The sequence below is a fragment of the Theropithecus gelada genome, chromosome 5 (genome assembly GCF_003255815.1).
Source record: "Theropithecus gelada isolate Dixy chromosome 5, Tgel_1.0, whole genome shotgun sequence".
NCBI lineage: Eukaryota > Metazoa > Chordata > Mammalia > Primates > Cercopithecidae > Theropithecus > Theropithecus gelada.
In genome coordinates, this window is record NC_037672.1 from 7,698,695 (window position 1) to 7,720,631 (window position 21,937).

General features: G+C 42.1%; 1 protein-coding gene across 3 annotated transcripts in view; it reads right to left on the bottom strand.

Annotated features, from left to right (window-relative positions):
* STK32B (serine/threonine kinase 32B) overlaps positions 1-21,937 on the bottom strand; it is a 440,152-nt gene that overhangs the window by 338,099 nt on the left and 80,116 nt on the right. For 2 of the 3 annotated variants that reach the window (XM_025385064.1, XM_025385063.1), the window contains exon 2: positions 10,938-10,993. In XM_025385064.1, the coding sequence (XP_025240849.1) occupies positions 10,938-10,993 (56 nt within the window). Of the gene's footprint in view, positions 1-10,937; positions 10,994-11,121; positions 11,264-21,937 lie in introns of those variants that run through there. The other variant, XM_025385065.1, reaches the window with a different exon arrangement.

A 21,937-nucleotide genomic window follows, 5' to 3' on the forward strand; every position in this document is an offset into this window, starting at 1 on the left:
AAGCAGAGATTGTCAGAATGGATTTTTTTTAAAGCAAGACCTAACTATACACTATCCTCAAGAAATTAATGTTAAATATAAAAACAAAGAATGAAAATAAAAGCAGAGAAAAATACATGTCATGGAAACAGTAAGCATAAGTAGGTTAGAATGGCTATATAAATTCATTGTAAATCCTATCAAACATTTTAAAAAGTAACACCAACTTTACACAAGCATTTTAAGAAAATAAAGAAGAAAAATGTCTGAACTCAATAAGCATAAGTAGTGATCATAGTAGTAATCGTAAGTAGATTAGAATGGGTACTCTGATCTCAAAATAAGTTCCAAAATAAAGAGTACTAGAAGAAAAAGAGAAGGATATTTTATAATAATAGGCACAATTCATCACAAGGAAATAATCATAAATATGTATTCCTCTAACAACATATCTCAAAGTATAAGAAGCAAACATTGACAGAATTAAAAGAAGAAATAATTCCACAACTTTAGTTGGATATTTCACACAACCGTCCAGAAATTAATAAAACTAGATTTTAAAAATCAGCAATGACATGGAAGCTGTGAATAATATTAACCACTTTGACTGGACTAATATCTACTGAATCTTACACCTAACAACTTTTAAATACACATTTTTTTCAAGTGGGCATAGTGTGTTTATGAAGGTAGATCATAAGCTGGGCATAAAATGAGTCTCAAAATTGTAGAGTATGTTCTTGGACCACAGTGAAAAATATTAGAACCAGTAACAATAAAAAGCTTCGAGGAAGACCAAATATTTGGAAGTTAAACAACACATAACTAAGTAATTCATGGGTCAAAGAAGCAATCACAAGGGGAATTAGAAAATATTAACTAAATAATAATCAAAATACAATATATCAAATTTGGGGGTGTAACTAAAGTAGTCCTTAGAGGAAAATTTATAGCTTAAAATGCTTATATTAGAATAAAATATCTAAAATCAATGACCTAAGGTTCTCTCTTGAAGAGTTAAGATTATAAACTGAACAAGAAAATAAGAGAAAGAAGGCAAACTGCTAGTATCAGAAATGAAAGGAGTTACAACCACAGACACTACAACAATTAAAAAGATCCTATGAGAACATCATGAAATACTTTGTGCCAACAAATTTGCCAACATAGAGAAAACTAATTTCTTGAAAAATATAACTTACCAAAAGTTAGATATGAAAAAACACAACATCTGAGAGCCTTATATCTACTAAAGAAGCTAATTTTGTAGTCAAAAGCCTTACTAGAAAGAAAACTCTATACCCAGATAATTTCATTTGTAAATCCTACTAAACATTTAAAGAATTAACACCAACTTTACACAAGTGCTTTCAGAAAATAGAGAAGGAAAATGACTGAACTCATCTTAGAGACTACTATAACCCTGAAGACAAATTTGACGAAGATATTACCAAAAAAGCAGACTAATATTCCTTATGAATGTAGATGTAAAATTCTCTAATAAGATATTAGCAAATCAAATTCAACAATACATAAAAAGAATAAGGTATCATATTCAAGTAGGATTTATCTCAGTAATATATAGTTGGTTTAAAATTTGGAAATTAATCAATGTAATTTAGCATAGTAACAAAATATGGAGAAAAAATATGATCATTTCAATCTATGTAGAAAAAGTATTTGATAGAATTCCACAACAAAACATGATAAACGGTTCCAGAAAACGACAACTAAAAAGAGTTGCTCAATTTGATAAATTGTATCTCTGAAAAACTTAGAAATAAACATGTTTTTAGTGGTGAAAGACTGAGCACTTTTTGCCCTAAAATTAAGAACAAAACAATGATGCTTGCTCCCATCACTTCTCCTCAATATTGTACTGAAGGTTTTAGCTACTGCAATAAAGATTTAAAGAGCATAAATAAAGGAGAAAATACGTAAATCTTTTATTAGCAAATGGAATGATTGTTGACATAGAAAATCTCCAAAATACTATAAAACAACTATTACAACTAATTAGTTAATTAGCAAGGTCTCAGGGCATGAGATTAGGATACAAAAATTTTATTGTATTTTTCTATCTAGTAGTAAACAATTAAAAACAATTTCATTACAATAATGTCTTCACCGTCCCCCCACAAAAAAAATCATGAACTATTTGAGAAAAACACTAGCGCAAAAAAGGGCAAAACCTCTACCCTAAAAATTACACAACATCACTAAAATAGAATTTTAAATACCTAATAAAAATAGAGATAAATAGAAATAAAGAGATATGCCGTGTCCATGGATTAGAAGACTCCCTACTCTTAAGATATAATTATTTCCAAATTGATGTGCAGGTTTAATGTACCAATTTAATTCCACAGATTTTTTGTAGAATTGATAAGCAACTCCAAAATTTGTATGAAAATCAATGATCTAGAATATTCAAAACAATCCTGAAAAAGAATAAATGTGGAGAACTTATACTACTTGATTTTAAGACACACCAGAAACCTGCAGTAATTAAGACAGACTAGTACTTGCATAAGGATCAACAAGTAGGTCAAATGAACAAAATTGAGAGTACAGAAGAAGACATACAAATCATCTAATTTTTTCATATGAACCCCAAAGCTATCTGTGATGGTTAATACTAAATGTCAACTTGATTGGATTGAAGGATGCAAAGTATTGGTTCTGGATGTATCTGGGTACGTCTGTGAGGGTGTTGCCATAAGAGACTGACATTTGAGTCAGTGGACTGGGAGAGGAAGACCCCCCCTCAGGAAGACCCACCTACAGCATGGGTGGGCACCATCCAATCGGCTGCCAGTCCAGCTAGAAAAAGCAGGCAGAAGAAGGTGCAAGAAACTGACTTGCTGAGTCTTCCAGCCTTCATCTTCCTCCTGTGCTGGATATGCTTTCTGTCCTACAACATCAGACTTCAAATTCTTCGGCTCTTGGATTCTTGGACTTACACCAGTGGTTTGCCAGGGGCTCCCAGGCTTTCAGTCACAGACTGAAGGCTGCATTGTCAGTTTCCCTAGTTTTGAGGTTCTGGGACTTGAACTGAGCCACTATTGTCTTCCTTGCTCCTTAACTTTCAGATGGCCTATCGTGGGGCTTCACCTTGTGATCATGGGAGGCAATTCTCCTTAATAAACTCTCCTTCATATATACATATATCCTATTAGTTCTGTCCCTCTAGAGAACCCTAGTACACAATCCAATAAACAAAAAAATCCTTTTCAAGAAATTGACGTCCACACTAGGGGGAAAAAAAAAAAAAAAAAAAAAAAAAACTTGACCCTACCTCACACCACACAAAAAAACAAATCAAAATGAATTATAAAATTAAATTTATAAGCTAAAACTATAAAACTTTTAGAAAGTAAACACAGAAAAATATCTTTGTGAATTGAATATGTTTTGGTGAGCCAGGTTTTCTTTTTTTTTTTTTTTTTTTTTTTTTTTTGAGACGGAGTCTGGCTCTGTCGCCCAGGCTGGAGTGCAGTGGCCGGATCTCAGCTCACTGTAAGCTCCGCCTCCCGGGTTTACGCCCTTCTCCTGCCTCAGCCTCCCGAGTAGCTGGGACTACAGGCGCCTGCCACCTCGCCCGGCTAGTTTTTTTGTATTTTTTTAGTAGAGACGGGGTTTCACCGTGTTAGCCAGGATGGTCTCGATCTCCTGACCTCGTGATCCGCCCGCCTCGGCCTCCCAAAGTGCTGGGATTACAGGCTTGAGCCACCACGCCCGGCCCAGGTTTTCTTATACAAATTGCATAAAACAATGACCCTAAAAGCAAAAACACTCTACAAATTAGATTTTATCAAAATGGAAAACTTTCATGTATCAAAACTCACCACTAATAAAATTAACAGGTAAACCAGTCTTGTTGAAAATAGTCTCATATCTGACAGAATGTATCCAGATATGTATCCCACAATTAAATAATAAGACAACCCATTTTTAAAAAAAAATAGCAAAAAGTTTTGAACAGGCACTTTACCAAATTTCTGTAATTGGCCATTAAGATATATAACTGGCCATTAAGCATATGAAAAAATGCTTATTGTCATAAGTCATCAGGGAAATGTAAGTTAAAATCACATTGAGATACTACAAAACACTCATCAGAATAGCTAAAGTTAAAATATTGATAGTATCATATGTTGGCAAGGATATGAAACAATGGAACTCTTAGTAGGAGAATAAAATGGTACAGACACGTTGGAAAATCTTCTGGCATTTTTGTATAAAATTAAATACATATCTATCCTATGTCCCAGGAATTCCAATCCTAGACATTTACCCCAAAGAAATAAAATCATATGTCCACAAAAAGATTTCTATACAAATTTTCATAGCAATTTTTCGCAAAATAGTCAAAACTGGAAACAGTCCTGGAGTCTATTATGATGAAAATGGATTAACCAACTGTGATATATTAATGGGATTGAATACTATTTCTCAATAAGGGCAAAATACTGATACAAAGCAACACAAATGAATCTCAAAAACATTATGCTGAAAAAAATTATATAAAATGTAAAACATTATGAAGCTTTAAACAAAAGACTATATATTGTATGATCCCATTTTATACAAAATTTTAAAACAGTCAACTCTAATCTTAATGGATGGAATACTTGAGTTTGGGATAGGTTTTGACTGTAAAGGGTCAAGAGAGAACTTTTGGATGGTGATATTCTATATTTTGGTATGGGTTTAGGTTACTCAGATGCATGCATTTCTCAAAAGTCAACAAATGTAAGTTTAAGATGTGTGCATTCTGTTGTATGTACATTTCACATCAAAAGAAAAACTATAGGTAAATCTCTACGCTGAAATATTTAAGGCGAAATGTACAAATATTTGCAATTTACTATTAAATGCATCAAAAAATAAGATGGATTGATGTGTGGGTAGAAGGACAGGTATTTCATAAAATAAGTTTGGGAGAATGTTAATTGGGAATGTAGGTGGAAGACACTGGTGCTTACTGTAAAATTCTTTCACCTTCACTGTGTGTTTGCATATTTTCATACTAAAATGATGGGAAGAAATCATATGGGTATCCAGTCAACCCTGCCCTTGACAGCAAGGGCATCACAGCTTTTGAAGTTTGAATTAGGCATCCTCCATTCCAACCCTGTACACCCATAAACCATAAGCGTTCCTCCCCTACCATGCTTTTCAGAGTGGACTAGAGTTAACTGTTTATTTCTCTGCCTCCTGCATGTATCTGAGAGATCCTCAAAGGCAGGCATCATATCTGGTTCATTTTTGTAACCTCAGTACCTAGAATAGGGCCCAGAGCAAATTGGTCCTCCGTATGTTGGATGGATGGATGGATGGATGAGTGAATGAGTTAATTAACAAATGAACCTAAGCTGCCTGATTTTGTATCAACTCCACACAAATTTCCAATAACCAGAAAAGACATAGACTTAGAGAAAATACAAAGACAATGTCAGTGCTAAGCCCAGAGCTGTACAGTTTCCAAGAAGAATGAGTATCATGCAAGATCATGAGTCTTGTTAGGCCTTATCCCACCGTTTATCAGCAGTGACATATGTCACATGGTGAGATATTCTGGGAACTTAAGTATACACAACAGCCCTGCCTGTCCCAGTACCATATTTGTGTCCAGACAAGTGGCCCTCCAAGCAAGAACTCTTCACGCCACAAACTGCCAAAAAGCACATTCAGTTGGTCTCCCTTCCTCACTCCCTGCTGCGTAGGGGAAAAAGAGCCTTAAGCAACAAGAGAATCAGTATTTATTGAATATCAGGTTGGATTCTGTGCTAGGCATTCTACTATACCATCTCATTAACCTCTCACAACAGCCCTATATAGAAGACACCAATATGTCTATTTTACACGTGAAGACACAGAGGCTCAAAGTGCGTGCATGAATGGCATTTGAATCCTTGTTTGTCTAGTTTTCAAACTGCTTGCTCTCTGTGCTATGCCACACTGCCTTGCACTCTCGTAAACACTTGCTGAGCTGACTTCCCAGTGGTGGTAACTATCCCAGGGGAAATTTGTGTCTGCCCAAGATATTATGTAAGAATGAGCTACTCCTTATGAACACTGACTAACCGATCACTCCTATGGAAAACACTCTAAAGTAGAGGCCTAATTCCAGCTGGGTCAGGGGAGTAGGTGGAGGTACAGATGGCGAACTTGCTTCAAGAGGGAAAATGTCATTGACATCACAACATCCTGGCTGGTGGAGGCTGGAGTGGACATTCAAAATACAAGTTACTCACTGGAGACACATTTTTAGACGGGTGCTAATGGAGGAAGAAGCCAGCATGAATGATGGAAGGTCAGACAGAAGTAAGGAGAAGCTTTGCTAAGATCCACCTTCTGGAGAAAAAGAAGGCAGTGGGAGCACCTGGGTCCCCCTTTGGGAGGGCAGCAGGGACCACTGGGCAGCCTCAGGGCCCTGGAGTTCTAGGGATTCTGGGAGCTTGGTCTTGACTTTGCCTGGCACTTCCTTCCACTTAGGAAGTGCAGGTAAGAAAGGAAATAGGAGATCTAGAGTCCGGGTCCTCATGCTGGCCAGTTTGGAGGCAGGGAATTCTTTTTTTTTTTTTTTTTTTTTTGAGACAGAGTCTCGCTCTGTTGCCCAGCGTGGAGTGCAGTAGTGTGATCTCGGCTCACTGCAAGCTCCACCTGCTGGGTTCACACCATTCTCCTGCCTCAACCTCCCGAGTAGCTGGGAATACAAGCGACCCCCTCCCCCACACCATACCCGACTAATTTTTTTTTTTTTTTTTTTTTTTTTGTATTTTTAGTAGAGACAGGTTTTCACCATGTTAGCCAGGATGGTCTCGATCTCCTGACCTTGTGATCCGCCCACCTCGGTCTCCCAAAGTGCTGGGATTACAGGCATGAGCCACTGCGCCTGGCCGGAGGCAGGGAATTCTCAGGGATAGTGTGAGTGCCAAGCAGACAGGACAGTAGGCTGGGAGCAAATGCCTATGGGAACATAGTGGAGGCAGGAGGAAGGGCTGAGAGGTATGTCTGTGAACTGGTCCTGAGATTGGTTTATCAGTCTGCAGGACTACGTGGTTCCTCTCACCATACAAGGGAAACTTCAACTCTTCACCATACAATCCAGGGCTGGAGAACTGAACATCCTCCCTTCCTGACCCATGAGGAAGTGTGAGAAGGAGGAAGTGAGGGGCTGGTGTGATGCATGGGCTCCAGAATAAAAGCAGCCATGGGAAGCTCACCAGGATCCAAAGGGGCACCTGTCAGATATACAACACGATTTCTGAATAATCATTTGCAGAGAGTCAAAAGCACCAAGGAGACAAGAGGTTTAAACTCGCCTGAAACAGTTTGCTGTACATGTGAACTCTTTTCTCTTTGGTTCTTTCTAGAATCCTCCTTCTCCCTACCTGGGCTGGAGCCTGCACATGCTCTTGTTGTCCCACTAGCGTGCCATGTGTCAGTCAGGGTTCTCCAGAATACAGAATCAACAGAATATGGATGGACAGACAGACAGACAAAGACAGATTTATTTTAAAGAACTGGTTCACACAGTTGTAGGGGCTTGCAAATCTGACTTCTGACTTTTACGGGGCATGCTGGCAAGCTGGAAATTCAGAAAAAAGCTGATACTGCAACTCCCGTCCGAAGGCCACCAGGAGGCAGAATTCCTCCTTCATCAAGGGAAGTCAGTCTTTCTCTCCTAAGGTCTTCAACTGGTTGGATGAGGCCCATCCACATTGTGGAGAGTCAACTTCTTTACTTAAAGTCTACTGATTTAAACGTTAATCTCATCTAAAAAAATACCTTCGCAGTGACATCTAGATGGAGGTTTGAGCAAACATCTGGGCACCATGGCCTAGCCAAGTTGATATATAAAATTAGCCATCATATACTGTATCATAATTTACTGTTTTTTATGTCTGATTTTTAAACAAGATTTCTGCCCTCAGCAAGTTCCAAGTCTTGCCAGGAAAACAGAGTCTAATGCAGCACATGGCCCCTTCGGTGGCCCAGTGAATGTCTGTTAAATTATCCAGTGACCCAATTCACTTGACAACATGAATGACCAACACTGTAAATGGTTAAATGTGCACGTAGAGGAACTCAGGAATGAGATTCGGAAAAAGCAGGAAGCTCTGTGGTGCCTCTATGTGCCTACGGTGATGTCCGGATTGTGTGGAAAAGACAAATTAAAGTTGCAGAATGCAGCACAACTCAATACCATTCTGGTTAGTGAATTAACCCCAAATGTGTCATGTTTAGAAAGGCTTCTGTAAGAAGGTCCACATAAGCAAAAGAGAAGCAGAAATCATCAGAAAATACTCCCCACGGAAGAAGAGATTTTTTCCAGGAATAGAGTTGACCATTGAACATATTGGTCCACACAACTGTCTACCCCATCAAACGACGAATTTCTGGTCAGTCGGGACCACGTCTTACTCAACTTTGCTCCCCAAGCAGCGGGCACAAGGATAGTTAGTGTATCAGACATTCCCAAGGGCACTTTTCTGTGCCCACCCAAACTATCCTCCTGCCCTTCTCTACTGGAAGAGCTCGTCTCCCAGCTACAGGCTGAAAATGGAAGATGCTTCCCTCAGTAGCAAGCGGTGGTCATGTGACCAATTAGAGCCAACGAAACAAGGGTTGGCTGGGAGGTTTCCAGGAGGGAAGTCCTTCTCTAACAAAGTCGCACAAGTGAGGAGCAGTTGTGTGAAGATGTGATACACAGAACTCGGCAACCTCTAAACCATCAGATACGAAACCTGAGGAGAAAGTCTCATCCCACTGAGGAAGGTGGAGGGCGTGGATGAAAAGTGTCCAGACCTGTGATGACATCAGACAGCCTCTGAGCTACTGCAGAGACCCCCTACCTATTGACCACTTGATTTGGGGACACTTTCAAAATATATCCAAAATCTGACTCTTTCTCACCACCCCCAGCGCCGCCACATGCCCCAGGCCACCACCTCCTCTCCCCACAGGGCTCCCTGCTGCTGCTGTGGCCACTCCCAGGCTATTCTCCACAAGGCAGCCAAAGTGAACTTCTATGAACTTCTACAAACAGATCATGCAACTCCTCCCCCAGAACCCCCCAACCGTCTCTTCTCACTCCATGAAATGACCAGAGCCTTTACCACATGGATGAAGTCCTCTAAGACCTGGGCCTTGCCGACTTCACTGACCTTACCTTGTACCACTCCCATTGCCTGGAAACCCCTCAAAGACACAGAGCACACTCCCTTCCACGGAATGTACACTTGAGGTTCCCTCTGCCTGGAACTTGCCTGTCTTCCTCCTTCATTTCCTTCAGGGCCCTGCTCACATGTCATCTTATTATCAAGGATGTCCCTGACACCCTGTATGAGAGCACTGTCCTGCAGAACTGTCTATGATACGGAAATGCTCTATAACCTGAGCTTCCAACACAGTAGCCACTGGCTACACGTGGCTACTGAGCATTTAAAATGCAGTTAGTGTGCTGCGGACTGAATTGTTATCATTTTACTTAATGTTAATTAATTTAAATTTAAATATCCACCTGTGGTTAGTGGTCACCCTAATGATAGCTCGGCTCTACAAAACAGCAACTTCTCCCTGCCGCTCTCCTATAACTCCGTATTCCCCTTACCTTACTGTATTTTAATGTACTTATCATTATCTAATGTACCATAAAGGTATATGATTATCTGTTTCTCATCTTTCTCACTTTTTTAAATGTAAGCCCTAGGAGAAAAGACACTTGGGTCTGTTTTGGTTACTACTGATCAAGAGAGTCTAAAAGAGTGCCTGGTACAGGGTTTGCATTCAATTAGTATGCATGGATTGGATTAATAGAAGTAAGGAAGGAGGGAGGGAAGTTGTCTGGGTCTATCTAACTTCTTAAGTCACATGCCTCAGTTTAGCTCTATGAGTTTTTTTTGTTTTTTTTTTTTTTTTTTTTGAGACGGAGTCTCGCTTTGTCACCCAGGCTGGAGTGCAGTGGCGCGATCTCGGCTCACTGCAAGCTCCGCCTCCCGGGCTTACGCCATTCTCCTGCCTCAGCCTCCCGAGTAGCTGGGACCACAGGCGCCCGCCACCTCGCCCGGCTAGTTTTTTGTATTTTTTAGTAGAGACGGGGTTTCACCGTGTTCGCCAGGATGGTCTCGATCTCCTGACCTCGTGATCCGCCCGTCTCGGCCTCCCAAAGTGCTGGGATTACAGGCTTGAGCCACCGCGCCCGGCCAGCTCTATGAGTTTTAAATAGTCTAATCAAGAGTGTGGGTTGCTGAAATAGGAGGTCCCTGGTCAGCCTTCAGTTCAAATCCCAGTTCTGATACTTCCTGCCTATGCGGTCAAGGGTAACCTGCTCCATCTTTCTGAGTTATAGAGACTACGTTTTACATCTAAGCTTTTCCATCTGTAAAATGGAAATAACAACAGCTATAAAAAAACATAACAGAATATCTGGCATTCAATAGGTACTCAAAGAAATTATTGCCCAAAAAAATTTCTGAGTATGTGGGAACAGACTGGGGCTTGACTGGGGGAGCATTTTTGTTTTCTAAAAACTCCTGCCATCTTCTCCTAGTCTTTTATACCCTTTCAAAAAAAATAGTCAAAGATCACAAATACGAACTTTCCAAAACAACAAATGTCTATGTTGCTGGAAAGAGCTGCCTTTGTGATGTTTATGGGCTTTTTTCAACTTTCCTCATTTAGATTCTCAAGGAACAAATGGCATTGGCAATCTTGAAATAATTACCACTATAATTCACCTAAACCAGGGCTGTTGTGGTAATTTAATTTTCAGAAAAAAATTACACCAGATCCAAAGGAAACTATTCAGACTTCCTTTCACATTTCAAATTTGTCAAGTCGAAATCTTACTGCCAAACAGAACATTCCCAGTGCCCAGCAACCAACACACAGACGCACAAATATACACACATACTTAAGCCCAGTGGTCTAGACATTTATATTCTTACCTTTCCAAAACTCCCTTTACCAATGGCCCGCAGAATCTGAAAATGGTCAAAGTTGACTGCAAAAGAAAAAAAAAAAAAGGAAACAAGTCAGATTTGCTAAACCTGGTATTGCTCCTTGAATATCCTTACCTATGTACCTACCCACCTATTCCAAAGGCTCCTGGGTCAGGTGCGCTATACTTGCCAGAGCAGCTGTCCACCCTTGAAGGGATCCACAAGGGAATTTGCAGCACATTCCATTTTTTCCCCAGCACACATATTGTCCATCTGAAGCCTTCCTTCACACCACACTTCTTGATGGGGCTCTGCAGTCTTGCTGCTTCACTCTCCACCCCACTTCTGCCTGGCTTCTACATGCTTCCCTACACCAAGACAGGTCAATAATGCATGGCCTTGCCAGTAAATCCCATGGACATCCTCCCCTCCTTTGACTTGTCCACTCTCTCAATTATCCCTTTCATGCTTCACTTTCTTATGCACACTCAGCCCTGTCCTCCCAGGCATTAAATACTAGAGTCTGTCAAGCCTTTGTCCTACAACCGTTCTCTTGTCATGGGCTCCAAAGGCTGCAATGACCATCTAATTGGCAGTGGCTCTCCAAGGTGTCTCTAGCCTTGACTGTATGCGTCAGTGCCTGCCACAGGTCCTCATGGAGGTTCCAAAGCCACTGTGAACTCAACAGATCCAAAGCAGAATGCAGGATAAGTGGTCTCAACATTCACGGGCACTATATGTGTTAAAAAATGGGACTCATCCTTGACTCCTTTCTCCCCTTACCCCATGTCTGATCTTTCATCGGGGAGCTCCATGTTGTCTCTGCACAGTATCTCATACCTGTCCAGCCGTACGGCCACTTTTCTGGTCTAATCCACCATCTTCTGTCTCCTGGACCACTATGGTGGCCTCCCAATACCCTCACCTGACTCTTCCACTCAGGGAAATGTGTGAGGAGCTGAATGATCTTGCCTGTCCTCTGCTTCCTCCCCTCCAATGTCCCCTCCATTGCTCTCAGTGGAAAAAGGAAATCCTTCCCCAGGGCTGCAGGGCTTCAGCTGCTTCTCCTGCCTCCCCGCCCTGCTCACTCCCATCACCTACTGAATGCCAGACATGTGACAACAGCCATTCCCAGGCCTTGAGTGCTCTCCTCCTTGCCCTACCCTTGTTCTCTCTGCATCCCCAGAAGGCTGCCCTCACCCTCCAGACTAGGTCTGGCTCCTGACGATATACTTTCATGGCACTGTGGAACTTTCCCCAAAATACATCACTTTGTATAATTTTACCTTTGTATATTTCATTAAGTTCACTTTTCCCTACTAGACTCTAAGCTCCCTGAGTTCAAGGGCCATGTTTATTTTTTTCTATTGTACCCTTAGCACTCAGCACAGTGTTTAGTACACAGTTAGTGTTCAATAAATATTCATTAACAGAAGGAATGATTGAATGAACTAATCTCCATATTCATAGTGCCAAACACAACTCCTGGTACATAATAAGTGTTCGGTAAATATTTTTGAATTAGATTGAATTACAGCCAGTTTCCAATAACTAGAAAAGACATGTTATTTACAAAAAAAAAAAAATGAAGTGAATTGATTAGTTCACCACATAATGGAAGCAAGGATGTGAGGAAGTAAATGAATACAATTAGTTCCTTGTATATTAAACTTATGCAATGGAGGATAATTATGTTGAGTTGTGTCCCTGCCAAGCCAAAGTCGGAATACAGCATGTGGTCGAATGCCTAACGTGCTTAGAATAGAGAGACGGAGTTAATGGTTAATTTACTAAAACCTTGGTTCTTTGACTTAGATTTATTTCCCTTCAGGATAACTTGCCAAGAAAGAGATTCCATATTTTCACCTCTTACTCATTTACCAAAGGTCAGAGAAGAGGAAAAAAAAGCAATGAGCTTGCACTGCAGCTTGTTATGTAACCAGCAGCATGCTGGGAAATGCAGATGTCCTGTCAAGAAGCTCCTGAGGTCCCCACAGCGCAGGTACCACTGTCGGGTCCTCAAATCAGCAATGAGCATCACGGGTTCCCTGAAGGCACCATGCTGCGGCGCGCTGCCACATCTCCACGCTGCTGTTTCCCTTGCCTGCAAGACCATGAACCAACACCCCTTATTTTGGGGAAAACTTTTCATTGGTCTTTGACATGCAGCTCATGCGCTTGCTCTCTTGGGAAGCTTTTCCCCAACACCCAACTAACGATTTTTTTCCTTAGAGGTAACTCTGAACCTTCTGTAGACATCTAACAGTTTGGGAGAACATTCCCTGGAGTCAGACTGCTCAGGTCCACAACACAGCTCTACTCAGTGTGTCCTTAGCCACATCATCTAACCTCTGTGTGCCTCAGTTATCTCATTTGTAAAATAGGGAAAATGGGGCCTACCTTCCGTAAAGAGCTCAGAATCATGCCTGGCATACCACAACCTTTCAAAAAGTGCTAGCTTTGTGTTAGCGGGTGAGGAGTAATCCCCGCCCTCTTTTCTGGTTTCTTGCAGCTGGGATATTGCCCCACACATCCGTGGCCTCTTCTCCCATCCAAGGTGGTGCAAGTTATCCGAGTGGTGAATTGGAAAAGGAATGGCACCAGCATATGGATGCTCATGGTGCCCTCTCTGTAGAGTCTGTCTGACTTTAGGGAGTGGCCTCTCTTCTGCTCCTTCTGGACCAGCTGCCATGTGGAGAGGTCTGTGGGGTCCAGATTCAGCACTGGCCAGGTGGGAAAGTCCAGCTAATTCTGGGCTTCAGCATTAGGGAGCGCATGATTACTGCCTCCCTTACGTTCCTTGGCTGCAGCTTTATTGCTGTAGAGGTGAGAGCTGGTTCTCTATCAACCTCCTCCTCTGTCTTGTCTCCTAACTGGAGGGAGGTGTTAATTACTGAGCAAATGGTCAAACGCCAAAGGCCATTATTACTTTAATAATTAGTGTTATAACATTGTAAATATTCCCACTCACCCACGTCATCCATATCCCCTACAAAATTGAGGGCTCCTTTGGGGAAACTAACAATGTATGGGGCAAAAAAGGCACTTAATGAATGCTTGTCTGCTTATTGGACTAGATTGGTTCTAGATGACTTTGAGCACACAGCCTGTGGTTCCTATTTATTTGGCATCTCCCTGGAGTGTACTACACTGATACTTACATAATAGTGTCTAAAAGACACTTTGAGTAAGTGGAAAGTTAACACTTGGCTGATAAACAGATTAAAACGGCTTCAGTCAATGAAAATGCCAAGCCAATAATGGGTCCTAGAATCACACTGTCACCTGAGGTTGCCTGCTCAGAGTAGGAAGAATTGGCTGGGGGTGTGAGAGGGTTGAAGAATGGTTTCTTTGGGTGACCATCTTATCCTGGTTTCCTTGGAATCTTCCTGGTTTTAGCATGGGAAGTTCTGTATCCTTGAAAACTACCCAGTCTGGGGAAAACTAGTTTGGCACCCTTGGTTTCTTATCATGAACCCATTCCATCTGAGGAAGCCACAAGTACTGCTTGGGCTGGCAGAGTGACTGGACTCAAGGTGAAGTATATTCTTGAAAAGTGGTGTCTCACCACCAGACTCAGAGAGAGTTGCAAAGGGTGACACCACTAAAAGTGTACCACTAGGAAAGAAATGGGCAACACGTTGCTGCAAAGGCAAAGACAAGGAGTGTCAGTGTCCTTGCCAAAAACATAAGGACAGTGGCACCTGCCTAGCCAGGCATCATGAAGAAAATGGAACAACACATTAGGGGCATTATTTGCTCAGCCAGGCTCCATTCTCCCTTCTTTCTTGATAACAAAACCCCAGCTCTCCTTAGGGATCACTGTGGCCAGCCCCAGGCAATGAATGATAAGCTGCCCATCCCCAATAAAGTCATAATTGATCAAATCCAGTGGCATTTTCAGAATCACCTGGAACCTTGTTAAGAGATCAGTGGGTACCATCTCCTGAATTCAGCTCCTGAATTTCTAAGAAGGCATTAGAGAATCTGCATTTCTAAGAAGTTTCTAGGTGGCGCTGACGGTTCTGGGGCTGCACTTCGGGAACTACCGATCTAATTAATCTGGACAATTGCATTCCCCATTTTTCCAGCCACTGTGCAGCCAGCAGTGACCTTGTGATCCAGATCTAATCAATGAGATCTAATCAATGCGATGAAGACATTTTTGGGAAAGTATTTTTTGTGTATGTGACGAAAGGGGCACATTGAGCTGGAGCGGCCCTTCCACCCTCCCGCTTCTTCCTGCCTTCAATGTGGACGTGATATCTGGAGCTGCAACAGCCATCTTGTGACTATAAAGCCAAAAACATGAGCAAAAGACCAACACAGATGCAGGGAGGCCACTCCTCCTTGTGAGCCTCTGAACACGTGCCAGCAACCACTTACCTTGGGACTTAATATATTAGGAAAAATAACAAAACAATTTTATTTGTTCAGTGGGTCAGGCTGGCTACTATTAGAAGCCAGAAACATTCTTTTCTGATACTCAAAGCCAGGCACATAGCAGTGGCTTAGTAAATGCTATTTTATTGTTAAATTTCCAGGCTTACTGAGATTTTAGTAAGAGGCCAAAGAACAAGAGTTATGTGGGACAACAACATAGGAGCCGGGCTGCCTGGATTTGAATTCTCACTCCAACACTCAGTGGCTGGGTGATGCTGGGGAAGCCACTTAGGCTCTCTGTGCATCAGCCTCCACACTTATATGATGGATATAATCAAACATCTACCTTATGGTGTTGTACACGGTGTGTTAACTAATATAGGTTAAACATTTAGAATAGTACCAAGCATGAACTAATGACTACAAGTATTAGGTATTACTATGAATATTATTCCATATTAGTGGCTTTTCCTCATATTTCACCCTTGTGATACAACAGTTGTCTGATTAAATCATGACCAAATATTCCACGACTGATAAATCTAGAAGTATATTAGTGCCAATTAGTTATTGATCATGATTGATCACGCTGGGTAACTCTGGTTGTCCTACTTTACGTGCCAGTGGGCTCTTTTCTCATTTCCACTAGACCACTTATTTCTAATGAATTTCATAGCACGCTTTCAACACTGCAATATTCATGAAGCTGTTTATTCAAACAGCCAAGAGTGAATTTTCAAGATGGCTAGTAATTCTTTCAAACAATCTCTAATGGAAAGTAAACCACAGTCCACATCCTGTACAAACACATGCATTCAAGCACTGTGTGTATCAAGCAAGAAAAGTAAGCAAACATCCCGTTCCTGCCCTCCTAAAAACCTGAAACCTGCAGCTCATTCCTTGCAGAATTGATGCTGGGCACAGGATTGCACATGGGTGGGTCATGCGTGTGTTTACTCTAGCTAGTCCATTGATTAAAATTGTTTTGAGTAAGTTACAGTATTTAAAAGTTATAAAATGTCACCCCAAAATTCTTGTTTCTGACATGTCTTAGTCTGTTTTGTGTTGCTATCACAGAATGCCACAGATCGGGTAATTTATTTTTTTTAATTATTTTTCACAGTTCTGGAGGCTAAAAAGTCTAAAATTAAGGTGCTGGTATCTGATGAAGGCCTTGTTTCTGCATCATCCCACAGGTGAAGGGCAGGAGAGTACAAGACAGCAAACAAGCAAGAGGGGGCTGAGCTTGCTTTTGTAACTCCACTCTCGTGATAACTAATCCACTCGCATGATAATGACAGCAGTCCCTTCATGAGGGGAGAGATTTCATGGCCTAATCACCTTTTGTTAGGCCCCTCCTCTCAACACTGTTTCATTGGAGATTTAGTTTCCAACACATAAACTTTGGGGAACACATTAAAACCACAAGAAATTGGAAGATTTGCAAAAAAAAAAAAAAAAGTGGGCCGATGATGCCCTTCCACAACATTCTCTCTGATTCACCACTGTCACACCTGGCCCAGTTTATGCATCTCTGTTTCCTGCCTGATTCTGTAAGCATCTGAGGTATGGGTTGTTGGGCTGTAGCAGAGAGGTCCTATCTGTTGATGGGGAGAGAGTCAGGTCATGGATGAAAAGGAGGGTTTGGTGTTCCTGGACAAAGGTTTAAACAAAGGTTTAAACCCAGTCCCACTATTTGAGTCAGTGTGAACCTGAGTACATAAGTTAACTTCCAAGCCTTCATTCTCCATTTAATAAAATGGGGGTAGTGATGCCTGCATCCACAAGTCAGGGTGAGGGCCACAGACAGTGACATAGCAAAAGGCCAACTCAGCAAACAGAAGTCACTGAAGAGTGGCCACCCAATCCCCTGGTCCAGCTATGGGCCTTCAATATAGTCACTTAACATCTCAGAATCTCAGTTTCATCTGTAAAATGAAGTTAACACCTCTCTGCTAAGATTTTTCTTGGAATAAGACTATTATACAATCAGCATATAATGATGATGATTATTTGTTTTTGTCTCTCCTTAGTACAGAAATAATCCAGATAACCAGGTGACCCCTTAAGAAAGGGCCACAGTCCTGTTCACTGCTGACCCCAGGTGCCAGGCAGGTGGTGCTATGTTAAGTACTCAGTCAAGATAATGACACATACGCATGAATGAATGACCTACATTGAGTAGTAGGAGAATGGGGAGGGGGATCTCCCAGGGAGTGGGAAATGAGATCACCCTCTCTACAGGAAATTGTGGAAGTTTACACAGAAAGGGGGCTGACCAAGCTGCGGCAGGCATCTACCGTGAAAAGCTTCCATTAGTCACTCATTCAAAAAATATTTGGAGGAGAATAAATGCATTTTTAGTGAGTGGGTAAACACTTGTTGAAATAATGACTGAGTGTATGCCGTCTTCCAGGTCCTGTACTACGTACTGGAAACCAACAGTGAACAAAACACACAATGGACCTACAACTGGGGAGCTGACCTTCTGGTGCAAGGAGACAAATCTGCAGTTCAATGACAGAAAGTGGTAAATTCTGGCCAGGTATGGTGGCTCATGCCTGTAATCCCAGCACTCTGGGAGGCTGAGGCAGGTGGATCACTTGAGGTCAGGGGTTCGAGCCAGTCTGGCCAACATGGCAAAACCCCATCTCTACTAAAAATACAAAAATTATCCAGGAGTGGTGGTGCATGCCTATAATCCCAGCTACTTGGGAGGCTGAGGCAAGAGAATCACTTGAACCCAGAAGGCAGAGGTTGCAATGAGCCAAGATCACACCACTGCACTCCACTCCAGCCTGGGCGACAGAGGAAGACTCTGTCCCCTCCCCCCTCCCAAAAAAAAGAAGTGGTAAATTCTATGAATGAAAGTAAATCCAGGTGTATGAGTTTCCAGGTGCCGCTATAACAAATGGCCACATACTTCGTAGGTTAAATAATACCAACTTATTATCTTACAGTCCTGGAAGTCTCCCTGGACTGAAATCCTGCTGTCAGCAGGATATGTGTTTCTTCTGGAGGATCTTAGGGAGAATCTGTCTCCTTGTCTTTTCAGCTTCCAGAGGTGTCTGCATTCCTCAGCTTGTGATCCCATATCACTGTGACTTCTGCTTTGGTTGTCACATCTTCTCTCACCCTTATGCATTCCCTTTTATTTATTTAACTTTTGTTTTAGGTTCAGGGGTGCATGTTCAGGTTTGTTACTTAGGTAAACTGCATGTCACAGGGCACTGGGGTACAGATTATGTCATCACCCAGGTAGTAAGCATAGTTCCTAATAGGTAGTTTTTTTATCCTCTCCTTCCAACCAGTGTTTGTTGTTCCCCTTTCTGTGCCCCTGTGTTCTTATTGTTCAGCTCCCACTTATAAGTGATATCCAAAGAAATATAAATCATACTATAAAGACATATGCACACAGATGTCCATTGCAGCACTATTCACAATAGCAAAGACATAGAACCAACCTAAATGCCCATCAACAATAGAATGGATAAAGAAAGTGTAGTACATATACACCATGGAATACTACACAGCCATAAAAAGAGGAAGATCATGTTCTTTGCAGCAACATGGATGGACCTGGAGGCCATTACCCCATGCAAACTAACACAGGAACAGAAAACCAAATGCCTGCCTCTTGTGAGGACTCTGATTACATTTAAGGCCACCTGGATAATGCAGGATGCTCTCCTCCGTCTCAAATCCTTAAGTTAATCTCATCTAAAAAGTCCCTTTTGCCATGTAATGTATACAGAGTTCAACATTTAAGACATAGTTACATTTCAGGGGCAGTTATTCTTCCTAAAACGTCAGGTAAGGTGACAGTGATTGTGTTGGGGACAGGAGCTGCAATTTTAGACAGGGTGGTAAGGGCAACCCTTTCTAAAAAGAGGATAATAGAGCAGATCCATAAATAAAGTGACAGAAGATGCCATGCTGATATGAGGGGGATGGTTATTTCAGGCAGAGAGAACAGCATGTGCAAAGGCCCTTGGCAAAAACATGCACCACAGTCCCTAGAAGTAGCAGGCAGGCAAGGATGGCTGGACTGCTCTATAGGAAGGAGAGAAAGTGGGCAAGCCAGGGTCAGAGGAGAGGTCATGAGCTGGGGGCTTCACAGGCTGGGGTAAGGGCTCTGGGAAGTTTTTCAAACACGATGAAAAGGTACTACAGGGTTCTGAAGAGGAGAAAGAAAAATGTGGTTTGTTGATGTTTGTTTAAGCTGTTTGGAAATATCCAAACTTCAATCAAAGCATCTTAGATATAATCCGGTGGAGATAAAATTGCCACATGACAGTAACTAAGGAAGCAAGATCTCAGTGATTGTACAGCAATCTCATCCTGCCTGATGAAAGCTGATTGAAAACATGGGGTGAGTGGTCAGACATCAGCCCAGAAAAGGGGGAGGCAGAGCAAGCCCTTGGCAGTGCTGGTGCAGCCTGTGCACACGTGGGAAGCAGTGACAGGGACATTCTCATTACTCGATTTAGGTCTGTTCTCCTCAAGTTTTCTGAGTTCCCTGACAGGAGTAAAGGACTTCAGGTGTGATGGATCTGCTCCCAAGGACCCTCTGCCTAGCAGAGGCATGCCCAGGTCCTGGCAGACATCAAAAGGGGGTGATGGGTGCAGCAGCAGAGTCAGGCACAAGGTCAGGGAGAAGAATCCACTCCATCCTGTTGGGACCATCGGGGAAAGTTTTGAAAAGCACAAGACACTGAGCATAGATACAAGGAACAACAAGAATTCCCCAGGGTATGAGGAGAAGAAAGGATTTCAGAAATCTTCAGCAGTCGCATGAAAGAGCAGGATGAGTTCCATGAACAGCAAGACAGAAGTATGAGTGGAAGGGATGAGTGGGGCAGGGTGGAGGAAGGCTTAACCCACTGGATTGGTGGACATTTCCTTGGGCAGGAGTGGGTCAGGCCTCAGCAGAGTCTTAAAAAGCCATTGCTCAAGGGGCCCTACCTCCCTTTGTTTACCAAGTTGCCCTCCAATGCCTGATTTGGCCTCCCAGGGACTTCAGGTTTTGGAAAGGGGTGATTTTGGACAACAGATTAGACCACTGCAGTTCTCAGGAAGGTGTCCCCTTGGTGTGAACCTATTGGTTCCAGGGTGCTGAGTTTGTTCACAGGTCCAAGGCCAAGAGATTACTTTCTTCTCCTTTTGCCTATCTTCTCAAAGTCGACAGCCCAAGCCCGGTTTAGATTCTTCAGTAGCATCGCATTGTGCATGAAATAAGATCCATGCTCCTCACCATGGCCCAGAAGAATCCCAGTCACCCCTCCCACCAAACCTCCCTACCGTCACTCTCCTTGCCCTCACCACAGTGTGTGTCAACCACATACGGTTCCTGGCTGTGCCCCACAGCTCAGGCACTCTACTATCATAGAGCCTTTGCCCTGATGTTCCTCTGCCTGGAACGCCTGGCCCTGGTGCCCCAGTGCTGACTCCTTCCCATCCCCCAGGCCTCCCTCCTCTGGAGAAGGTGAGAGGTCTTCCCTGACCACCCCATCTGGGTCACCTCCCTCAGTATTCCCTACCTCACTGCAGTTTCTTTTGTATTTTTTACTTCTGTTTTAGGAAATGTCATGAACAGAAACATTTACTGTTCTCCTGTTGACTAGTTTATTGTCTGCACCTCTCTTTCGGGATGTCAACTCCTTGAGGACTATGAGTTTTGCCTGGTTCATTCATTTCAGCATCCCAAGCACCTAGAACAGTGCCTAGCATACAATAGGCACTCAATAAATATTTATTGAATAAAAAAAGAAAGAACAAGTGAATGAACAAATATTGAATGGAAGAAATCCAAAGGAGTGCTGGCTGTACATATTTGCAATGAGAGGGTCACTTCTGCCTAGCGGGCGAAAGGATATCTTTCGGAAGTATCTCACCATAGTCATTAATAAAAATAGGCACAATGATACCTACTTCTTAGGGTCGTTAAGGTGATTAATGGGGTAAGGTACTAAAGGTTGAGGCACACAAGAAGAGAGAGATGTCAGTACCTCTCAAGTTCGTGTTCACATTTAACATAATTATAATCAAGGTTGTTCCCCAAAATTGACAAAATTATTCTTAGGAGAATAAATAGGTGAGAATAGGTCAAATGTTCTGCCAAATAAGTTTTGAAAAGTTTCATCCTACCAGATATTAGAATACATAGTTTATTCATTCAACAAATAATCATTGCACAGGATAAGACACCTACAATGAACAAAAGAGACAGAACTTCTAGTGATATGTATTCTACCAGAAACCAAGTCACGAAAACGTCCACCAGAGCTTGAGGAAGGTGTGAAGGGAAGAACACAGCTTTGGAGGTTAACAGACCTAGGTTGGACTCCAATAAAAAAGAGAAGAGTTATTCAGTGAGCAGGGCAAGAAGAACTGGCTAGCTATTGGGGAAAAATAAAATAAAATGAGTGTCTCTCCTTTCACTAGACTCCAAAATAAATTCCTGAGTGGTCGGAGTTACTTGTAACAACATAAAAGCCATAAAGCTCACTGCCTAACATGAAAAGCATTCAATAAATATCAGTCTCTTCCCTTCTCCATAACTCATGGAGACGACTATTTACGTGTGTCATTTTGCCTCTCAGCAGATAATCTATTAGTTCAAG